General features: G+C 41.6%; 1 protein-coding gene across 1 annotated transcript in view; it reads right to left on the bottom strand.

Annotated features, from left to right (window-relative positions):
- MSH2 (mutS homolog 2) overlaps window positions 1-22,365 on the bottom strand; it is a 104,415-nt gene that overhangs the window by 27,134 nt on the left and 54,916 nt on the right. Inside the window, exon 8 of the mRNA XM_005307336.4 lies at window positions 16,885-16,994. Coding sequence (XP_005307393.2) covers window positions 16,885-16,994 — 110 coding nt within the window. The remainder of the gene's footprint in view (window positions 1-16,884; window positions 16,995-22,365) is intronic.

Here is a 22,365-nt window from a genome sequence, read left to right as displayed (position 1 = left end):
TGTGGTCTCATCAGATGTCCCCATAGCTCAAATACACCTTTTCCCAGAACTCCAGCCTCATGGGAACTCTGGGCTTACAGTTACCCCTTTAGGGATATGTAGTGTTCCGCATTTTCAGTTTTTACCTATTTTCACGGATAAATTACCAGTTTTTTTTAATTAAAGGAGTTCAGTTTTTACTGATTTACACCTGTTTATTAATCCACTCAGTATTTTTTTCAGGTACTTGTTTTTGTTAAACACTGCTTTACACACTTGTTGTGTCTGGCAGCTCTGCGACTGAAGCAGTTCCAACATAAAGCACAGAACACACACAAAGTGGTGGTTGGAAAAAACAAACAACGTTAATACTGCACTCTGATTGGCTCACAAGGAGACGCTACTCTGCTATTTCTTTGCATTCATTTAGTGCGGTACTGAATTTAAACAAGAAATCCTCCACAGATAAAAATACGGTTAAAGGTAAACATGGGGCGAAAACACAAATCTATGCCTGAATACCAACAAGAAAATCAGTGCTTAGAAATTTTCAAGAAAAGTAAAGACAGGAACGAAGAGAATGCATCGCACTGCAAGTACTACAGCATTGAGATTAGACAGAATAAAGGAGCATGTCGAAAGCAAGAGACAAGAGGCTTAAAGAAAGTGAGCTTCAGAATAAACAATATCAGAATCTTTCACCAGGATTTTAACGAAAGAGGACCCAGCACGACTGTGTCAATGAATTAGTCTTAAAGGTGCCACAGGACCCTCTGTTACTTTTTACAGATTCAGACTAACACGGCTACCCCCCGATCAATGAATTTGTGCATCCTCTTTGTTTCGCCGGACAACCACTGTTAATTGCAGTGGGGCCTATTGTTATACAAAGTCACAATAGTGTCCAGCAGCAAAAACCCTTCCTAATGCAGACAACCTCACTCATAAGTATCTGAAAGAAAATGATGATGCTTTAGTATCTAAACTGATGGAATAATTGTCTAGTTTGATGCTTGGAACTGTCTGATTCTTGGCCTTTTGTTTTTGTTTCTTGATTTCCAAGCAAATAAACCCTGCATTGTTTTGTGCTGAAGCGGCATTCATCCCCTCTACTGACACCCGTGTTGTTGACACAGCAATAACGCTGTTCTACAGCCAAAATGCTTCTGAAATAAATGTAGTCAAACTTTACTAATTCTGGGTCACTGAGAACGAAAATGATGCTTAAAATTGTTGATTGGCACTAGTTTTCAAGATATGCTATTGGGTCAGTATATACGACCCTTGACTTGGGAATGGCGGAGGATAAGTGAGTTATAAAGGGAAGGGATCTCAATTTAAACCAGAAATGACTAAAATACATCTTTGACTGGATCTATGAATAAATCTATGACTGGGTTTGGACAGTATTTGCTTTTTAGGCAAAACAATGAATGATGCAATCTGAAGCTGGTATTGCATCATACATGGTATGAATTGCATCATGTTATTCCTAGAAGTCATGGATGATGCAATCATAACGAAGCTTACATCACTCTGCTGAACAAATTGCCCTATAACAGCTCTAGAAATCATACAGTGTCGTGCTCTCTTATTTGTCAGTGTTTGATTTTGCAAAGGGACACGTTTCTGTTTAGCCAAAGTGAGCAGAGATGCCTCGTACTTGTGTGAACAGTGCAGATAACTTCTACTATGTTTGTGGTGAAGTGACTTTTGCATCACAAAAGCGCAATATAGCCACTATGATTAAGAAAGCCTATCACCTTTATTTTGGCTGCAAAATTGGAGATCAGGATAAGAGGTGGGCCCCACACATATGCTGCAACACTTGTGCAACAAATCTTCGCCAGTGGTTGAACAGGAAAAGGAAATTATGCCTTTTGCAGTGCCAATGATTTGGAGAGAGCCAACAGATCATACCAGCAATTGTTACTTCTGCATGGTGCCTCCAGTTGGGAAAGGTGTGTCAAAGAAGAAAAAGTGGACTGTGCATTATCCAAACATTACATCAGCTATACGCCCAGTACCCCACGGAGAAGGACTGCCGGTTCCTGATGCACCAGAATCATTCTCACTTGAGTCAGACGAGGAAGAGGAAGAGGATGAAACTTCAGGTCCTGAACCATCAATGTCACAGGACCCACATTTTCTCCCATCCTCCTCCTCTGAACCACACCTCATAACACAAGGTGAACTGAATGACCTTGTCAGGGATTTGGAACTACCCAAGAGTAAGGCAGAGCTGTTGGGCTCCAGACTACAGCAGTGGAATCTCCTGGCAGGTGATGTTAGGGTTTCCATGTTCTGTGACCGTCAAAAGGATCTTGTCCCATTCTTCTTCATGGAAGGTGATCTTGTAGCCTGCAACAACATCGATGGTGTGATGGCAGCCCTCAACATCGTTCACGATCCAGATGAGTGGAGACTGTTCATTGATTCATCGAAGACGAGTCTTAAAGCTGTTTACTGCATAATGGCAATGTTTTGCCATCAATTCCAGTTGGTCAAGCAGTCCATATGAAGGAAACCTACGACAACATGAAACAACTTTTGAGGTGCATAAACTATGACCAACATCAGTGGCAGCTTTGTGGCGATTTGAAGATTGTTGCTCTCTTGCTTGGTCTGCAGACTGGATACACAAAGTACTGCTGTTTTCTCTGTGAATGGGATAGTCGTGCAAGAGATTCCCACTACATCAAGAAAGATTGGCCACTCCGACAGTCATTGGAGCTTGGGAGGAAAAGTGTTCAGCATCCACTACTTGTTGAATCAAGGAAGATTTTGTTACCACTCTTACACATCAAGCTGGGTCTGATGAAGAACTTTGTCAAGGCCATTGACAAAACATAAGCAGCTTTCAAGTACCTCCGTGGAAAATTTCCAAGGTTAAGTGAAGCTAAGATAAAGGAAGGTGTCTTTCATAGTCCTCAGCTTCGTGAACTTCTTCGAGATGATGAATTTGACCATGCACTGCATGGCAAGGAAAAGACGGCATGGAAAGCCTTCCAGTTAGTGGCAATAAATTTTCTCGGAAACAACAAGGCAGACAACTACAGGTTGTTGGTGGAAAACCTCCTCAAGGGATACAAAAGCCTTGGTTGCAACATGTCACTAAAGATACATTTTTTGCACTCTCATCTAGATTTTTTTCCACCGAACTGCGGAGCAGTGAGCGACGAGCATGGCAAACGATTTCACCAGGACATTGCAACAATGGAGAAACGCTATCAGGGCAAATGGAGCCCATCAATGCTTGCAAACTATTGCTGGACAGTGAGAAGAGATGCTCCATTTAATGAATACAAGAGACAAGCCAAGAAGCGCCGAGTAGACACTGAATAGGACTAAACTATGTACATAATAGTTTTTTGCCTTTTGTTTCATAATACATTTTATTTATACAACCCTTTTGCTGATTTTTAAAGTGTTACATAAACAGGACAGGTGAAATATTATCATGTAAAGCAACCATAAACACATGAAAAGACCTAGGTTTACAATTTATGAATAAAACTCTACTATCTATACAATATACATAGACATAAAATGCAAAAACTTAAATATCTTAGAAACAGTAGCCAATCAGTTGTTTTAATTATCATATTTGAATTCAGCACATCAAAATACATAATAAATAGCACATTTTATCTCTGAAGCAGACGACTTCTCAAAAATTGTAGACCAGTGTAATTGACATGTTTGAGATGTACCAACTAACTTGGGAAAACGTGGCCACAACTAACACAGATTCTGCTTCGTACATAACTAAGTTTGCACAGGAGATTAAACTATCAGAAGCCGGAGCTGCTACATATTAGCTGTCCTGCTCATCTGATTAACTTTGCGCTGTCAGCAGCTACTGGGACAGAAGAAATTAAAGAAGTAAAATCTTGCATCACTGCATTCAGGGCCATTTTTAAGCATTCAAATAAGTTGAAGGCTTTGTTTTACATAGTGCGAGAAGAGTGAAGAGCTAACTGCCCATTACCTACCTTTGTTGTGCCACATCGGCGGATGAGCTTGTACTTTGCTGCCTGTCACGTAAATAACACATGGACTGGGCTAATGCATCTCCTGTGTTTGTTGGTTCTAAAGCAGAAACTCTGAAAAGACTGGCAAATAACCAAAATGACTGCCTTGGTGCACAGAATCTGGCAATGTTCATTGTTGAAAACTTGGAATCACCGCGTGACACACAGAAAACACTGAAGTTTTCTCCAAAATCTCAACCAAAATCTCAGCTGAATTGAGCACAAAAGCTACAGGAGAAACATACGGCGAGAAAACCCAGTTGTTTCTGGAAATTCTTCTGACCCCAGAACACAAGAATACCAAAAATTGTTCAAAACCTTCAACGCTATGCTCAGCAAGAAATGTGAGACAACTGTGATCTGTAATCTGAACCCCGAAGTGTTTGGTGCTGAAGATTCTTTTTGGAATGTCATCCAAGTGTTGCACCCCTTCCTCCAGGTTAATTTTGCAGCAGACTACAACCGTTATGCCAGAGTGTTTCAACCATTTGCCACTAAAGATGAAATTTCAAATGGGAATTAATTACTTACATGAACATGCCTATCCCTGACAATGTGAAACTGGATGGGCTGGCTTTCTGGAACAGTCATCAAGACACTTCCCAACTTCAGCAAAGTGGCACGGTGAGCTTTAAGGGCACCCCCTGGATCTATTGATGCAGAGCACTTATTTTCAAAGTTGGACTACCTCCAAGACAGCAAGAGGCTCAACATGAGTGAGGATACTTTGAAGAAAATTATGTGGGAGTACACAAACCAAGATTTTCTGAAAAAAAAAAAAACTACTAGCTTTGAGAGAAAAAAGACCTTTGTACATAAAAATAATTTTCAATTATACTGTAGAGTAAACTGTGTATATTATGCAACAGAGTCCTGTGGCACCTTATAGACTAACAGACGTATTGGAGCATGAGCATAAGCTTTCGTGGGTGAATACTCACTTCGTCTGTTAGTCTATTTGAATATTTATTTGCTTGCAGATAGCTCAGTAGTAATAAACAAACCCGTTTGTTGGAGAGGGATGAGATGACTGTTACGTGAGTCTCAAACAATCTGCATAGCCTCTTAGCTACATAAGCCTAGCATGCAGACCACAAAGGGATGGGATGTTCTAAAACAGCAACCCTTTTGGAAATAGGCAAATGCTTCAGTGCAAGCTTCTAACAATTAAATACACTCTGTAGGGTTATGAAAGGCAGCCTACAGTGCATTTTCCAAAATCTTTTCCAATTTCAACCCAATTTTCCTTAAATCAGGTATACAGTACACAGGTTTCCTTGCAGGCAGGTTAAGCAATTTTAGAGATACAGTTTGATTAACTCATTACCTTATTGTTTCCTCCTTCATGCGTTTCTTTTACCTCATTAATTGGTTTACATGTGACACCATCAGTATGGACACTCACTCAAGATGTCCTAATAAGCAACAGTGCTCAAGCAGAACAATTGGACAGGTAGCCTACACTATCCTGACTATTGTTTTTCCACCCCCAGATCGGAAAGCTGTGCACCAAGAAAGCCTTCCTGCATGGAACTTGGTGAAAAAATCCTGCATCTGGATTGACTATCACCTGCCTGACATATCAAGAAGACTGATCCATTCACCTACAAGAACGGCAGCCACATCACAGAAACTAATTTCACACAGACCAAACAGCTACGAGATGCTACACATTCTCATTCCCTACCAACCAGGACTACACACATACTCTCAAACTAAAAGTTGAAAGGCTCCCATGTTCCATTTCAAGCTAAATCCAGTTCCCCCCTTCCGCTCCAAAGCCAGTAATTACAAAAAGGCAACACATGAAAACAAGTTTTCAGCATTTATATCCATAGACACCTACCAATGTGTATCTCAGTTTGCACTGCTTCCAGTAACAGTCTGTAGGAGCCAGCAAATTGATTGCCTATTCCAACTCCTGTAAACAGATCTGTTATCACCTGTGCCACATTCAAGTATTTGAAGACTATACTCAACTAGTCTATCCTTCACTAGCAGATGTTGAAATAGAACTGTTACATTTGACCACATTCTCCAAGGTAAGCTGATTAAGCGAATACTTAACGTTTTATAAACTTTAACTGTGAAAATTTAACTGATTAGATGTTGCAACTTATTAAAAAACAAAACACAAAGGAGTTCCTAAATTATTTGGTTAAAAAAAAAAATCCACATCTGCCATTCCGGATAAAACTTCTCAGAATAATAAAATAATCATTTTATTATCCCAAATAGAACACTGGAGAGTTTAAACTTTATTTTTTACGAATTGTAGCCCTAATTGTATTTAGAAAAGTTGCTATTCTCTTCTCCTCCACACAGTCATCTCTTAATTCTACGTGCAGCTGCCAATCTGGTGTGAGAAATTTTAAAAAGAACATGTGGAATTGTGAACATAGGTGCTCCCAATAGTTTTCAGACATTAAAAGGCTTTTTTATGGCAACATTCTGCCATATGACTATGGAAAAATCCACCAGAAGAACCTAGGAAAACATGAAGGACTGGATTTATTCCTTCCTGGGCTTCCAATAAGAGCAGGAATAAAAAGCCAGTCACCATCACCATTGCACACGTTTTCAACTTTAAGAGCACGTCAATAATTTTTTCATTGCTGAAACTGATACTGAATTGTAAAAATAAAGGACTCTCCAATTCCAATATAGCCGAATGTCCACCTGGCTTCAGAGATTAAGGAGTACAAACATGCAGCTACTTTCAATGGACTCTGCTATAACAGGTCAAAGATTTCGATCTCCATTCTGGGCATGGAACAGTAGATGAGTAACAGTCATGAACTGACAGATTGCTGTATCAAACACACACCAGGGCATTACCTTAGACCATCCCGTGCTTTGCTGAACATTGGGCTACCCACATTTGCCATCTTTGCCTGTCAACTGCCCTTCTCTCTAAATCTTCCCATTTCATGCTGAGGTACTTGATGTTGTTCAGAACTGTTCGTTTCCATGTTATTCGCAGTTTTCCTCTCGTTCTTCTTGCGTTTTCTGGCTTCCATTCAATGGCGGTATTTGGCATTCTTTTTCCATTCTCAGCACATGTCCCAGCCACTGATGTCTTTTGTAGATTATTTGTGAGAGGGTGCCTTGTCCAGTAATTTTTTTGACTTCATTTGTCTTCCCATCTCTATATGTTACTCCCAATATTCTTCTCGGACATTTGTGATGAAATGCATCCAGCTTTTGCGTATCTTTCTTGGTAAGTTGCCATATCTCACTGCTATATGTTGTGATGGCAATAATTGCTTTGTACACATTCAGTTTTGTCTTGAGGGAGATGTTTTTGAGTTGCCAGATGTTTTTGAGTCTTCCAAATGCAGTGTTTGCCTTCAGATTCTTCGTATTTCCTTGGAACTAGTACCATCTTGGCTGATGGTACTTCCAAGATACATAAAATTTCCAACTTCTCCAGTTTCTCTTCAATTTTGATTTCTGTCCCTGTAGTCCCCATTAACAAGACTTTACATTTCTTTGCATTGTATCTCAAACTTATCTTCTCCATTACTTCTTTTACTTGGTTTGTGCATTTTTGTAGTCCATTGGCATCTTCATTGATAAGAGTGATGTCGTCAGCAAAGTCTAGATCAAATAGCCTTGAATTGTTCCATTTTAGGCCACATCTATCACTGTCGCATTGTTTTAATCCATGTACATTCACTTACCAGGGCATTAGACTGAATGCAAATCTCCTAACTCAGTGTTGACTAAAAAAGAGAAGATCTAACTCCCTCCCTCCAACCTCACCTCCCTTTTTTTAGCTTGCCAAGATTTAGTTTTCTCAGGACTGCTGGTGTGTGTTAATAAACACTCAGACATATTTGGCAATGTTAAAAATGTACATAGGTGGATAATAAATAAGCTACAGCCCAAATGCTGCAAACACTTAAGTAGGTGCATATATTTACTCATTACTAATTAAAATCTATTCCATTTGGACCCTTCTAGGCAATGCTGTAGTCTAATACACTCTTTTTACATGTATAGAGTGCCAAGCCTACGGAAAAAAATGATAACTAATCAAATACAGGAATGGAAAAAAAAAGTTATCCAGTTACCAACATTTATTATAGCTATTTAAGTGAATAAGTCATTATGGACTGCAAATATATCTAGTGCTTTTCAAATTGTGTTTTTTGATACCTACCCCGGAAAGGTTACTCTGAATGGATTACTAATATAACGGTTGCTATGGCACCTTGTAATTCTATCATACCTTATTCTCTATTAGATTTTTATAGGATTTAAATATAATGGCTGAATCTAACAAAATGCAAAGCCAGAAAGCATACATTTTAATGCTCATACTGAGGAAAGTTTGTTGTTCCAGTACAACCACAGCTGGCAAATCAACAACCGTTTTAATTACCTCCTATGACTTGAAAACAAATCCCACATAATGCATTTTATAAGGTGCCACTAAAAATGTTCAATTCATTATTTTGTTTAGCAGAAATGCAATAAAAACACTGACATCAAGTTGGAATGTGATTTGAAGGGTAAAGGCTTAGCACAGTAGTTGGAAAAGAAAAGAAGATGTCCCAAGGCATAAAACTAAATCAACAGATGGTCTCCAACTAGTGTAAGGTTATAAATCTCTATTAGCGTATATTGTAAATTCTGGGATTTTTGTCAGTCATCGACCTCTCTTCCTTTAAGCAAAAAGTGAAAGCCAATTATTAATCTATACCACCAAAACGGAACACAGATGAAAAAGTGATGTCTCCTTTGGAGACAAGTGTGCATATTCAAAATTAAAGCCTATACAATTTTCAAAAGTTATTGTCTTAGCCTTATGCCACATTCGTGACATGAGGGTGGGTGGACTGACACTTGTGCACCTTTATAACAATTAAAAATGGTAATTATAGCAGCCCCTGAAATGTTATCTATTTGGAATGATGAAACTTTCACAGCCAACATGAGAAAACATTATCAGTAAGACTATGTTTTAGTCACGGGTATTTTTAGTAAAAAAGTCATGGATAGGTCACGGGCAGTAAACAAAAATTCATGGCCCATGACCTGTCCACAACTTGTACTACTCCTGACTAAACCTTGGGTGCTCTTCGGGGGCAGGGGGGACAGACCAGGGGTGCCACGGGTGCTGGGGGGAGGGGTGGGTAGCAGCGTGCGGCCCGGGACCCCCACTGCTGCTGGGGGGGGGGGGGAAGGAGGGATTGGTGGGGCTGGCAGGCTCCCTACCTGACTTCGCATGGCTCCCCAGAAGTGGCGACATGTCCCTCGGCTCCTAGGCAGAGGCGGGCCAGGGAGCGCTGCACGCTGCCTCCACCCCGACTGCTGGCTCCAAAGCTCCCATTGGCCGGGAAGCACGGGTGGCAGCAGCACACGGAGCTGCCTGGCCCCACCTCTGGCTAGGAGCCAAGGGACATGTTGCCGCTCCCGGGGAGCCGCCCCGAGGTAAGCGCCACCCAGAGCCCCCACCCCCTCCCACACCCCAACCCCCTGCCTCAGCCCTGAGTCTCATCCCACACCCAAACTCCTGCTGCTGGGAGTGAGGGAGGCGTGGTGGCCCGAGACTGCCTGAGCAGCGGCTGGTGCAGCTGGCCCAGGGGTAGCCTGAGCTGCTCATGTGGCATCTAGGTCAGCCACACCGGCCGCTGCAGAAGTCCCGGAAAATCATGGAATCCATAACTTCAGTGACAGACTCGCACCTTAATTATCAGTAATAAAAAGTTTTCCTGAAATCACAGAAAAAATATATTGTAATCAGCATGTTAATATAAAGTACTAGCCAGCTGTGGAAATTAGTAACGCCTATGAATCATGTTTGCTATTTTACACTTCAAAAATTACTGTTATAGAAATGCATAGGAGATAGCGAAAAAGTTGTGTGAAAATGAAACACAAAGCTTTATGGTTGCTTCACCCATTTTAGTGAAAGGACATCAAGATGTCAACTTTGAATTTTCAGGACTGTAGAACACAGTGTACAATAATCAACTGTGATCATTGCCACTTACTTTCTGAAACAGACCAAAAGGTCAGTGTTTTCTCTCTCAAAGTCAGAAGTGTTGGATTGGGTTGGAAGATTCTAAACCTCCCTTGGAAGCCTATTCCAGAACTTAACTATACTTACAGTTAGAAAGTTTTTCTTAATGTCCAACTTAAATCTTGCTTGCTAAAGACTAAGATCAATATTTCTTATACCACCTTCAGTGAACATGGAGAACAATTGATCACCAAACTATTAGTAACAGCCCTTAACATATTTGAAGACTTATCAAGTTCCCACCTCATTCTTCTTTTCTGAAGACTAAACATGTCCAGTTTTCTTAACCTTACCTCATAAGATCTGAAAAACTGAACTGACCTTTTTTAAAAATCATTTTTGTTGCTCTCCTCTGGATTCTTTCCAGTTTGACTGCATTTTCCCTAAAGTATGGAGCTCAGAACTGGACACAGTACTCCAGCTGTGGCCTCACCACTGCTGGGTAGAGCAAGGACAATTACGACCTGTGTCTTACTTACATACAACATTCCTGTTAACGTACTCCAGAATATAAGCCTTTTTTGCAACAGCATCACACTTGACTCATTTAATTTGTGATTCATTGCAACACCCAGATCCTCTCCTGTAGTACTACCATCTAGCTAGGTATTCTCCATTTTGTAATTGTGAATTTGATTTTTTCTTCCTAAGTGAAGTACTTCGCACTTGTCTTTATTGAATTTCATCTTTCAAGTCTTCTTCAGTGATCTGACATAAAATAGAAAGTTTTGCCAAAAATCTTATACCGGTGATCTATGGTATCTTACAATGAAGTTGCGTAACAAGTTTAACAAAAGTTAATACGGGTTTTTTTTTTCTTCATAGGAAAAAGCTTCTCTATGCTGGGAAATAAAGTTAACTTTTATATCTGGATCAATTATTTGCCACAAAGGTAACATATTAGCGATGCACACTCGATTCAATCAAATAATGCTACATGTACTTGACACTACAGCAGTAGAGAAAAATATCATGAATATGCACTAGTCACATGCTAGAATTACGAGTCCTGGAACAGGTTCACTGACCGCACCAAAACCATGGGATTTAGAAACACTTCACAAGTGCCAATTAGTGGTTCTACACAAGTCTCTATGGAACAACAGTTTCAGAAGATAGTTATTTATATGTCCATTCAGGGACAAGTGACAAGAAATGCAGAACAATTGTTATTGACAATTATTGGTCAGTAAACAGATGTAGAAGTCGCCCAGTATTCAGGCTACAGGACAAACATTGATATTTAACACCATTTAGGAACACTTCATTGGCCTCTTCAGAAAGTCAGAATTGCACAGATCTTTAAAGCCAAATGTGTGGCAGAAACGTTTTAACTTCCGTGTTTTGCTTATACAATTGCATGAGAGGTGGTAATCTTACTGTAATTTTGGTATTAGTGAATGAACTGTACATTTCCAATGTACCCAAAAATATAAGATAAAGTATATTTAGGATATAGAGATGGAATACAAGCATTAACCAATGTTGCAACACAGAGCCTACCTCCAAAGAGAAATGGGACAACCCTAAATTAGTGGGGTGTGAAAATATGGATAAGGAAAAAGGGGTTGGAAACCGTATGCATATGTATGCAACCTTAGTAGGGTTGTGCTGGGGTGGAAGCGGGGATGGGGAATGCACCAGGAGACGCTAGGATGACCACTACAGACGGGGAGGAGAAAGTAATGACTGACACTCTGGGGTTCCCCGGCAGGAGATGAGAGTGATAGCAGTCATAGGGCTAAACACTTTGCACTATTTCTATTCGCTGTTGTACTTCAGTACTTGTGGCACTGTTTAGCTGCATAACAAAATTATTAATAAAATGGTTGTGTAGTTATTTGTGAATGTTTCTGATATCACTGTCACGTGTTCTTACAGGTCTTTCATTCTCATATTGATAATCTTCCTGATGTTGTGGGCATAAAGAGACCGAACATTTGTTGGACTGCAGTCTGAAAGACTGATCATTAATCAATACCCATCTATTAATGAGGCTTTACCAATCATTTTTATTTCTGTCAGTATTGTCAATTTGTCATTTGTATTTTATTTGACCTCAAAACAATTAAAATACATATCCGGTTTCTAGAGTAAAATGTTTGCTTTACTTATTATTTGCATTACGATAGTGCCTTTGGACCCTAGTCATGAACCAGGACCCCACTGTGCTGTGTTGTATAATCACAACGATTCCTGCCCCAAGGGACTTACAATCTAAGGCCTGGGCTACACTAGCGGGGGGGTTCAAACTAAGATATGCAACTTCAGCTACGCTATTCGCGTAGCTGAAGTCAAAGTATCTTAGTTCGACTTACCTGGCTGTCCTCACGGCGGCAAGTCAACTGCCGCAGCTCCCGTCGACTCCGCTTACTCCTCCTGCTGAGGTGGAGTACGGACGTCAATTCGTAGATTGATTTATCACGTCCAGACGAGACGTGATAAATCGATCCCCGATACATTGAACACAACCCGACGATCCAGCGGGTAGTATAGACATACCCATAGTATAAGACATGAGGCAGAGTGGCACAGGCAGGGGCGTACAAGAAACAATATTGGTCAGCATGGTAGGCATTGGTCTCTGCACACCAGCAGCCTAGCCACTGTCAAGTTTTTTGCAGACATGACAATATTTTTTTGCAGGCAAGAGTTCTGAGGAGGAATTAGAAGGTGCATAAGGAGATACCATGGCAGATGTTTTCAGGGAGAACCTACCAAACATGAGGGCCAGCATGGGTGAAAGCAGAATGTTTGACTGAAAATTTAACAAGTGCGCAATGGAAGCTGTCATCATCGGCAGATTGGAGGCAAGCGTTGGCCACTTGATAGTGAATGAGAAATGGTAGGTAGGGTGGAGTCTGACTGAAGGGCCTTGAAAATGAATACAAGCAAATAACCTAAAACATCAACCTAAATCAACATCGTTCCTGCACTGCTAATTTTAAGCAGCAAATTACATACAAATTTCAACTAAGCTATAACAAGTAACTTCCACATGATATATTTAAAATATAAATGAATGTACTCAACATAAGCATATTTAATAGATATGGAGCAGAACTTATTAGATTGTGTGCTTTTTCCAATTAAGCTTCATCTAAGAATTACATCACTGCAAGGCTGCCAAGGCTCACAAGATAAAAAAGCTGCACTGCCTTTTCACAGCAAGGCGGTAGTAGTAAACTTTGCAAACTGAAAGCGTTAATTAGATTTCGGTAATTTCACTTTTATTACTACCACTTCCATCTGTCCACTAACTTTCAAATACTGCTCACTTTTTAAACAAAGAACTGCATTTATACAACTTAAGAATTCCAGTTCTCATACTTACTCCAGGCTTGTAAACATTTCAACTCAAGAGCTTGATTTCTCCATTATTTCAAATAAATACTCATGTACAGACAAATCAGAATGTAGCAAGGATTTTCTACAGAAAGTGTGCATGAACTCCAATCCACATAGCTACTTAAGCGCTCGTATCTTGTTTTCATGACATGCAATAAGATAAGGGAGGATGCAGCAGTATGTCAACAGGGAATTTGCTACTCTGTTAGGCAGCTTACTTGTGATGGAGTATATACCAGACGCTCTGAGGCCCCGTGCTGGAGGACTCGTGGCCCTGCTACACCCTGCCCCAAAAAAGGCAGTGGAGAGGGTCCTCCAAGCTTTGTAGAGTGGCTGTGTGGGACACAGACAATGGGGGCCAAGCAGCCTAGTATAAGAAGAGCTGTAGGGCCAGAGGCAGTTCAGTTCCGTGCTGGAGCTGCAGGAGCCTGGCTGGTGCGTGGCTGGCTGACGGAGCTGCAGAACTCTGGATAGGGCAGCACTGCCAGAAGCCGGGGAGAGTGAGAAGGAGCCCGGAGCTGGTTGCTGGGACTTCATCAGGACAAGGCCCTGAGGTAAGGGTGAAGACAGTGCGGGCCTGCGAGGAAGTAGCCCAGGGAATTAGAGAAGCCGTGTGACATAGTTAAAGGGACACAGCAGAGATCTATGGGGTCCCTGCCCTGGGGCCTGGAGTAGTGGTCGGGCCCAGGTGGAAGTGGCCTGGACATTGAGGCACTCCAGATGTGGAACTGAACTGTAGTGGCCCAGCTGGAGAGTTGTAGCCAGAAGCCCAAGAGGGCGAAGACATTGTCTCCAGGGAGGGAGCCCATCTGAGAGAGAGAGAGAGAGAGAGAGATAGCGTGCGCGCGTGCGCAAGTACACACACTTGGCCGAGGGGACGCTCATTAGAGGTGAGTGTACCCTGCTACACTGGTACCAGAAGTGTGGATTTCGGGGCTGACCCCTGAAACAAGGGGACAATGGAGGAGTTGGTAAGGCTGCTGGCCCTGCAGCAGCACAGCTCTACTGCAACCCAGAGGGCACTAGTTGAAGCGCAGCATGAAGCTCAGCAGGAGCAGGAATTCCAGGAGGCGTTGTCGCAGCGACTAACTAGCTCAGCAGCCTCCTCAAACCAACTGAACTCTGGGCCGGGGATACCACTGGCCAAGCTGGGGCCACATCATGATCCGGAGGCCTACTTAGTCACCTTTGAGCGGGTAGCCCCAACCGCTGCTTGGGATAAAGACACCTGGCCCCATTCCTGTTCAGGGAAGCTCAGGCGGCTTACCAGGCCCTGGATGACAAAGCGGTGAGAGATTATCCGACAGTGAAGCCTGCCATACTCGCCTGTCTTGGAGTATCCCCAGAAACTTACCACTTGGAGCTTTTTGCCTCAGGGCCTCGCCCCTGGGCCCTAGCCCAATGCCTTAAAGACTGGGCCACCCAATAGCTATGCCCTGAGGTCCACACAACTGCAGAGATCATAGACGCGATAGTCTTAGAGCAGTACCTAGACATATTGCCAACGTCAACTCAAACATGGGCTCGGCAGCATAGACCCTACTTGCTTGCCGCTGCAGTCCAGATTACAGAGGACTATTTGCTCGCTGCCTGGCCTGGCAAATATGCCCCGCTGAGGTCTGACCACAGGCAGGCCCAGGGTGCAGAGAACTTTGCCCGGTTGCCAAAGGAGGCACCCAAGAGACCCGAACCGACCAGGAGGGAAGTCCCTCTGGATCCAGCCCTCGAGCACTGGTCACAATGGGTGCCTGCCGTCCCGTCCCAGAGCTGCACCCCAGAAACCCCAAAGAGAAGGGATCAGCAAGACCCTATTAGTGGCCCACTTTTATGCTTTCACTGTGGGAGGCCAGGACACTTCAGCCGATCTTGTCCTGTCATGGAATGGGACTTCTTAGACTTTGGGGTCCCTGAAACGTGTAGCAGCTCTGAGCCCAGGCTCAACCAACGGCATAAAATTTATGTGGCCCAAGTCACTATGGGAGGCTGCACTATGCCCGGGCTGGTGGATGCAGGGTACTCCCAAGCCCTAGTTTGAGAGTCCCTGCTTGACTGTAGCGACCTCAAATATGACTGCCCTGTGACATTCTATACCTTGGGGGAGCATACTGTAACCCCAATATTCCTCATTTTCATATAATCCTGATCTCACATATAAAGCATGCCTTGTAAGGTATCAGGGGAAAGGTTATGCTCTGCTGAAAGTCATTTCTCTATTGATATACATATATCATTAATGCATATGAAGTTATGAGAATTGTGTAGTGGTTGTCACTAAAGCATGCTGTAAATTGGGGAATTAGCCAGATATTAGCTCCCCAGAGGCAATGGCAAGGAAAGTAACCAACGCTCAGGTGGAGTGTCTCATACACTCATAGATTTTAAGGTCAGAAGGGACCATTATGATTGTCTAGTCTGACCTCCCGCATAACGCAGGCCACAGAATCTCACCCACCCACTCCTGTAATAAACCCCTAACCTATGTCTGAGCTATTGAAGTCCTCAAATTGAAGTCCTCCCAGCAGCACGAGGAGGACCAGATTCACCTCCACCTCCGGGAGCTTCCTCTGGCTGCAGGAAGCTCCTCGGCTGCTGCCTTCAGAGCCCAGCTCTGGCTGATGGCAGCACAGAAGTGAGGGTGGCAAACCTGCGACCCCCCTTACAACAGCCTTGCAATTCCCCCACAACCCCATTTTTGGGTCAGTACCCTCCCTCCCCCGGTTACAACATTGTGAAATTTCAGATGTAAACATCTGAAAATGTGAAATTGACTAATTTTCAAATCCTATAGCCATGAAATTGATCAGAATGGACAATGAATTTGGTAGGGCCCTACTCGTCCCTTTTGAATTTAAAACAGTCAATGTCTTGCACTGCAATGATTCTCTCTGAGCTAAGGACAACTGGACAGAACTCCCTTCAGAGCCCAAAGTGACTGCTCCAAGTTCTTCTAGATGGGTGGCTGCACAGTACAGCTGGTGCAAAAATTACTGTGAAAAATATTTATTGAAATGTTGACAATTTTCAACCAATTCTAGGGCAGAGTAACACAGAGACTCCAATCCTCTCTAGGGCTGAATGCACTCTTTTGCTCACTAGGGCCTTGGGAGACTGGCTGGATCTATGAATCTAACTGGCTTTGTGGCAATATCAGAAAGCTAACCCTAGGCACCAAGCCTGCTTTCCATCCTTTTCAAGTCACCTGTGTAACCACCTTGTAACTCAGATTTAAATCTAAACAGTTTGTCCAAGTAAAACTATCCTGTGCATTCCCATAAGTCATTCTGCTCCCCAGATATCAGAATCCAAACTCAAAAAATAACTTATATTTATACTCAATAGACTACTCTAATACCTGTTTAATTATAGCAACTTAAGTGTTCTATAGCAATAAAATATTTGTGTAGATTACACACTAAATATCTTAATACAAGAGTGAACCACACCAGTATAGGTCAGCAAGATGCTTCATACTTTAAATAAACTATTCCATACCTTGTTCATGTCTAAAGTTGTTTCTATCATTTCCTGAAACTTGGAGAAGTCAGAGTTGAGATCATTAAGAGGCATTACAAATACTGCCAGCAATAACATCTGATGTGTTCCTGTCAAAGAAAAAAAATGTGATAGTCATTATTTCTCTAAATATTCAGTTGAACTTACCAGCCTGAAGCAAAATAGCACCAGTACACAACTAATGAGTTTTCAGTTTTCACTAAGATGTGACAATAGTTAGTTCACAGACTGCACTTACTTCAGAAATTCTTCCTATTTTTAGCTTATCTACCTCATTCCAAGGATGGAGACTAACCATTTGCACTCTCACTAGAGCAGTGGTTCTCAACCCATGGCCCGCTTGCGGCCCAATCAGCAAATAGCTGCGGCGACATCCTCAAGGCCATACAGGTAGTATATATATTGTGTGGATGTGGCCCACGTAACACAGACAGCTCCAAATGTGGCCCACAATGGTAAACAGGTTGAGAACCTCTCCTCTAGAGAATCATTTGATGCTATTACATGCACTTTATTCATATCCAAAGTAATGTGAATCAACTGCATTGTTACCTATACTATGTAGCACTCAAAGTGAACATCAGCCATCTGAATACAACCCAATGTTGCTGGGGGGAAGCAGAAATTTCAAAAATGCTTTCGCTGAGATTTTGACCTCTAGAGTTACCAATTTTTAAGATGTATTAATTGAAATTATTTGAAAAATTCTATTATCTTTGCCCCATGTGAATTGTTTGTATTAAAAATAAAATCCCACAAGTTAGGAAGCTTCCGACACTACAAGTTGTAACTCAGATGTTGGGCATCGCTGGGAAATACTGTTAAAATCTCTTGTCTTCACCAGTCTGCATTAGATCTTTACATCTGCTAATATTAAATTTCAAATGGGAAGCCAATTTATTAAACATTAAAAAAACCTGAATTGTAAAACATAACATCTATTTTTCTATATGCATGTCCTGTATATATGTTCTAACACTGAATACAATAGTCATAAGAGCAGATTCTACATCTCACACAAATGCATAGAATTTTAAACATATGAAATAATCCACAATCAATGAAACACAAAAAGAGATAAGACTCCAGATTTATTGTTAGCACTTGCAGATATTTATAGTTCTGTGAAACCAGCATATTTTCTGAGCTGCAACTGTGAGCCTATACAATAGCCAACTGCAAACACTTCATATCAGTAAATAAATGTTTACATTTTTGCAACCATGAGGTATAATTTAATCACAGCAGCTAAAGTTACATCAGTCTTATTAATACTATGAATTATCATAGAATTCTTCAAAATGAATCAGAGGCTGTAACACTGCAGCAGCTGATTAAGTATAGAATTATGAGGTTGTTTTTAGAACATAATATACACCTTTCATGTTCACAAGTAACCTCAGTGCATTAACAGGTAAAGACAGTACTATGTACTGGCTATTACCAGAACTTCCCATTTTCTTATCAACCTATTCAAAGAAACCCTAGTCTCTTCCCCTCCATTTCACTTTCACACTCATGCCTCACCTCACCAATATTAACCACTGAGAAGTAACTGACTACTGCCCTAAATGGTCTAGGTCTAGGACATTTTTATCCACAATCATCCCACCCCTATAATAGTACTGCAGTTGCCAACATCTGAAACTTGACTGGAACACCATCCATTTGAAAAGAGTGGGCTACTGGCTCTGTTTTGATGCCCTCTCAATTCTAGAATCTGGATTTTTTATTTTTTATTTTTAAGACATGAACCACAACCCACCTTTTTGTCCTCAGGTATCTGGAGAGGTAAATTATTTCATTTCCATAAAACCCAACACCACTCTCCCATCTCCTGATTTCTTTGGAACCATACTGGGGGGAAGAAACACATACACTTCCTCAGTCTGTCTCTTCTGGTTTGTACACTCCAGATCCCATTAGGTGTTGGACAGCTTTTAGCATAATGGAGTGCATCTAAGGATTTATTGATTTTGTGTACTGAATTGTATTTGATCCGTGACTTGGAGACCTCCCTGGGAATTGTCTACAGAAATTATCTTCAAGACTTGCCTGTGGGAATGGTAAACTGAAGTTTCCCTTTTAATTCCCCTCCCTCCCCCAAACTGCTGCACAGTGCAGAATAACAGCAGCTCACCTCCAGTAAGGAAAAACGGGAGCATATTCTCTGCACCTACTTCTGCCTATAATAGTGGCATGAACTGAGATAATAGGCAGTGTCTTGATGCCCTCCAATCCCCGTTTGTTCTGCCTCCATGCATCTCCAGTGCTCGGTAGTGCAGGATTTGCAAAGGGAAAGCTACGATAGTCAACCTGCAGGGGAACTTTTCTTAAAAGTTACTATTCCAAAAATATTCTCAGGCCCCAAAAGACTGCTGTACTTTAGCATCACAAAGCACATGCTGAATCAGGAAAGTGGACATCAGCAAAGTTCTCACCATTTTCTGTTAACTTAACGGAGCTCACCTTCAGTATAATGCAGACCTTCACCATCAGTATTTTGCTTAAAATGTCAAAATTTTAAATTGTCTAGGTTTCAAACTGCTAGAAAGTCATCCTAACCTTTTTCACAAATTGTATTATTTAATAATGCACAAGTCTTTGAAGCAGTAGTAAATATTTGCTTCTTATACTTCATTCAACACTTCAAAAAATAAAAAAGAAGTTACACACTGTGTAATCTAGGTACCAAGTAGTGTTTAACACTTAAAAAAAAAAAAAAAAGACACTCCCCCAGCCCAGGCCAGCAAAGGCTAAAAAATGCACCAGCTACGGGACTAGACAGTTCAGGAGATCACTATCAGCATTATAGAGCCTTTCAATCCTAAATCATGAACTCCATTCTATCTCAAGTACATTGTGACCTGTCATTTCCATCTGAAGGCTATTTAGTGGGCTAAGCAAAATAAGTTGTAGCCATCTGTGCACTGAGACCAACATCAAGTACGATCACTAACACTGGCCGGCCAAGAATAGAATGGGCTCAGAGATTAAGCTATTCTGCTTTCAATCTTAGAGAGTTTCATAACTGACAGAGAGAAAGCTGATTTTTTTGTTCTCCTTTTCTCTTCTGGACTTATTTTTGCTTGGCTTTTGATTAAAAAAATTGATTGATATCTATTCCTGAGTAAAAGATTAAATCCTTTCATTAGCAGACTGCTGAAGTTGCAGAAATGGAAGACAGTCATTTTAAATCAAACTAGTCTCTGAAAAACAACTTTGAAGAACAATGCAAGGGAGCACAGCAGCACAGAGAAAAGATATATGCACCAATAAATTGGAAGTATGAAGTGTGCTACTATTTTAGGTGGGGAGTTTGAAGTTGTGGATTTATGGGATATTACAAGGTCACAAATTCCAGTCCATCCACAGTATGACTAATATGGAGGTAATTAAGTTTCTCATTTCCAAGAACTGAAGGAACATGAATTGTGATACTTTTTTTTTTAAATAAAGAAAACTTGGAAGACAAACCTGAACTAATTTGGAAAAATAGGATGCACTAAGGAGATGGCAGGGATTAGATACAGAGAGTCAAATAATTTCTCTTCTCTGAAAGTGGACTCATCAGTTTTTCATGCACTGATTAACAGAGCAGGGGCACATACAGTGCAATAATCTCAGATATACCTGAATACTTGATAAATTATCATAATTAGTTTAAGTAGCAGTAAAAATTCACCTTCTTTAAAAGAATGAAGAAAGTTTAATGATACAACTTAAAAAATAAAATTTAGATGAGCATGTTTTCCAAAAGTCTAAAGGCAAAATACATAAATTCACAATAAAGTCAAATTTAAGATTAAGAAAATACTGGATTTCTTTTGCATATGAATCATATCAAAACAGATACTTTTAAAATTAGTTTAAATGAAAATTCATTTTCATTCTAGTTTCGTTACTTAAATCTAAGGCATGGTGATACAAGGCTTAAGACACAGTGAACACTAAGTTATCTGCTTTCAATATGATCAGGCAGCGACTTAATATGGTGGTTTATATAATCAAAATTTAATTTGTAGTAACAATATGGATTTTCTACGCTTCTACAGAGGTTTACAATGGATTACATTTTAAACTGCATGCTATGCTCATATCTGGAAGCCCATTTTCCACACAATTGTGGCAATATACCTTCTTTTATGGTATTCTCCTTCCCTTTTCACACAGTACTACAATTTATCAAGAAAGAGAAACCAATTTTTGTTTAGGAGTACTGAACACCTTCAGCTAAAATCAGATAGAAATACCCAATTTCATTTTTCTCTTATTCATTATGCCCTATAGCGGCCACATTTTCTGCCTGAAGTAATACAAGATTCCATTCCATTCAGAGTGCCTACCTCACTAATTTTTAACAGAAAGCAAAAAAAAAAATGTGGCCAGTTATTCCACTAACATTTTCAGTTCCTGGGAAGCTTATTTTTGGATTTAAACCCAGACTATTAAAGAGTTACTGCATTCTACAACTAACATAGGGTTACCATACGTCCTCTTTTTCCCGGACATGTCCGGCTTTTCGGCAGTCAAACCCCCGTCCGGGGGGAACTGCCAAAAAGCCGAACATGTCCGGGAAAATGGCGGCTCTGCTCCTCCCCGACTCTTCGGCTATGTTTAAGAGCCGGGCTGCCCGAGCGCTACCGGCTTCGGGCAGCCCCCGTGCCTCCAGACCCTGCGCCCCCGGCTGGGCGCTTCCCCTCCCGGGCTCCAACTGCGCTGGGGAAGCGCCCCCAGCGTAGCGCTCGGGCAGCCCGGCTCTTAAACAGAGCCGAAGAGGAGCAGAGCCTCCAGCCGAGGTGGCTCTGCTCCTCTTCGGCTCTGTGTAACTTACACAGTGTAAGTTACGCAGAGCCGCTGCGGCTGGAGGCTCTGCTCCTCTTCGGCTCTGTTTAAGAGCTGGGCTGCCCGAGAGCTACCAGCTTCGGGCAGCCCCCGTGCCTCCGGACCCTGAGCCCCCGGCTGGGCGCTTCCCCTCCCGGGCTCCAGCTGCGCTGGGGAAGCGCCGGCTGGGGGCGCAGGGTCTGGGGGCTGCCCGGCAAACCTTGAAGCCGGTAGCACTGGGGCAGCCCTTTCCCCCTGGCTGGGAGTGGGAGGGAGGAGGGGGCGGAGTCAGGGTGGGGAAGGGGCGGAGTTGGGGCGGGGCTAGGGGTGGGGAAATGGGCGTGGCCATGGGCCCGTGGAGGGTCCTCTTTTTTTATTTATGAGATATGGTAACCCTAACTAACATATTTCCTTCAAAAAAGTCAACAATAAATTAACTACAGTGTTACTTTCAAACAGGGTGGATACAAAGCAATGATTTAAAAAAAATGGATTTTTTTTTATTTAAATTGAATTTTTTTGATAAAATGCTTTTTGAGGAAAAACCTATCTAAAGATAGTTTTAAGATACATTATAGCTCAAAGATATCTCATCATGGAATAGGGATTATAAATTCTAATTCTATAGCATGAGAC

Source organism: Chrysemys picta, chromosome 3 (assembly GCF_011386835.1).
Source record: "Chrysemys picta bellii isolate R12L10 chromosome 3, ASM1138683v2, whole genome shotgun sequence".
In the NCBI taxonomy this organism is placed as follows: Eukaryota; Metazoa; Chordata; order Testudines; family Emydidae; genus Chrysemys; species Chrysemys picta.
The sequence above is the reverse complement of the archived record's forward strand: the minus strand, read 5'-3'. Positions and strand labels throughout refer to the sequence as shown.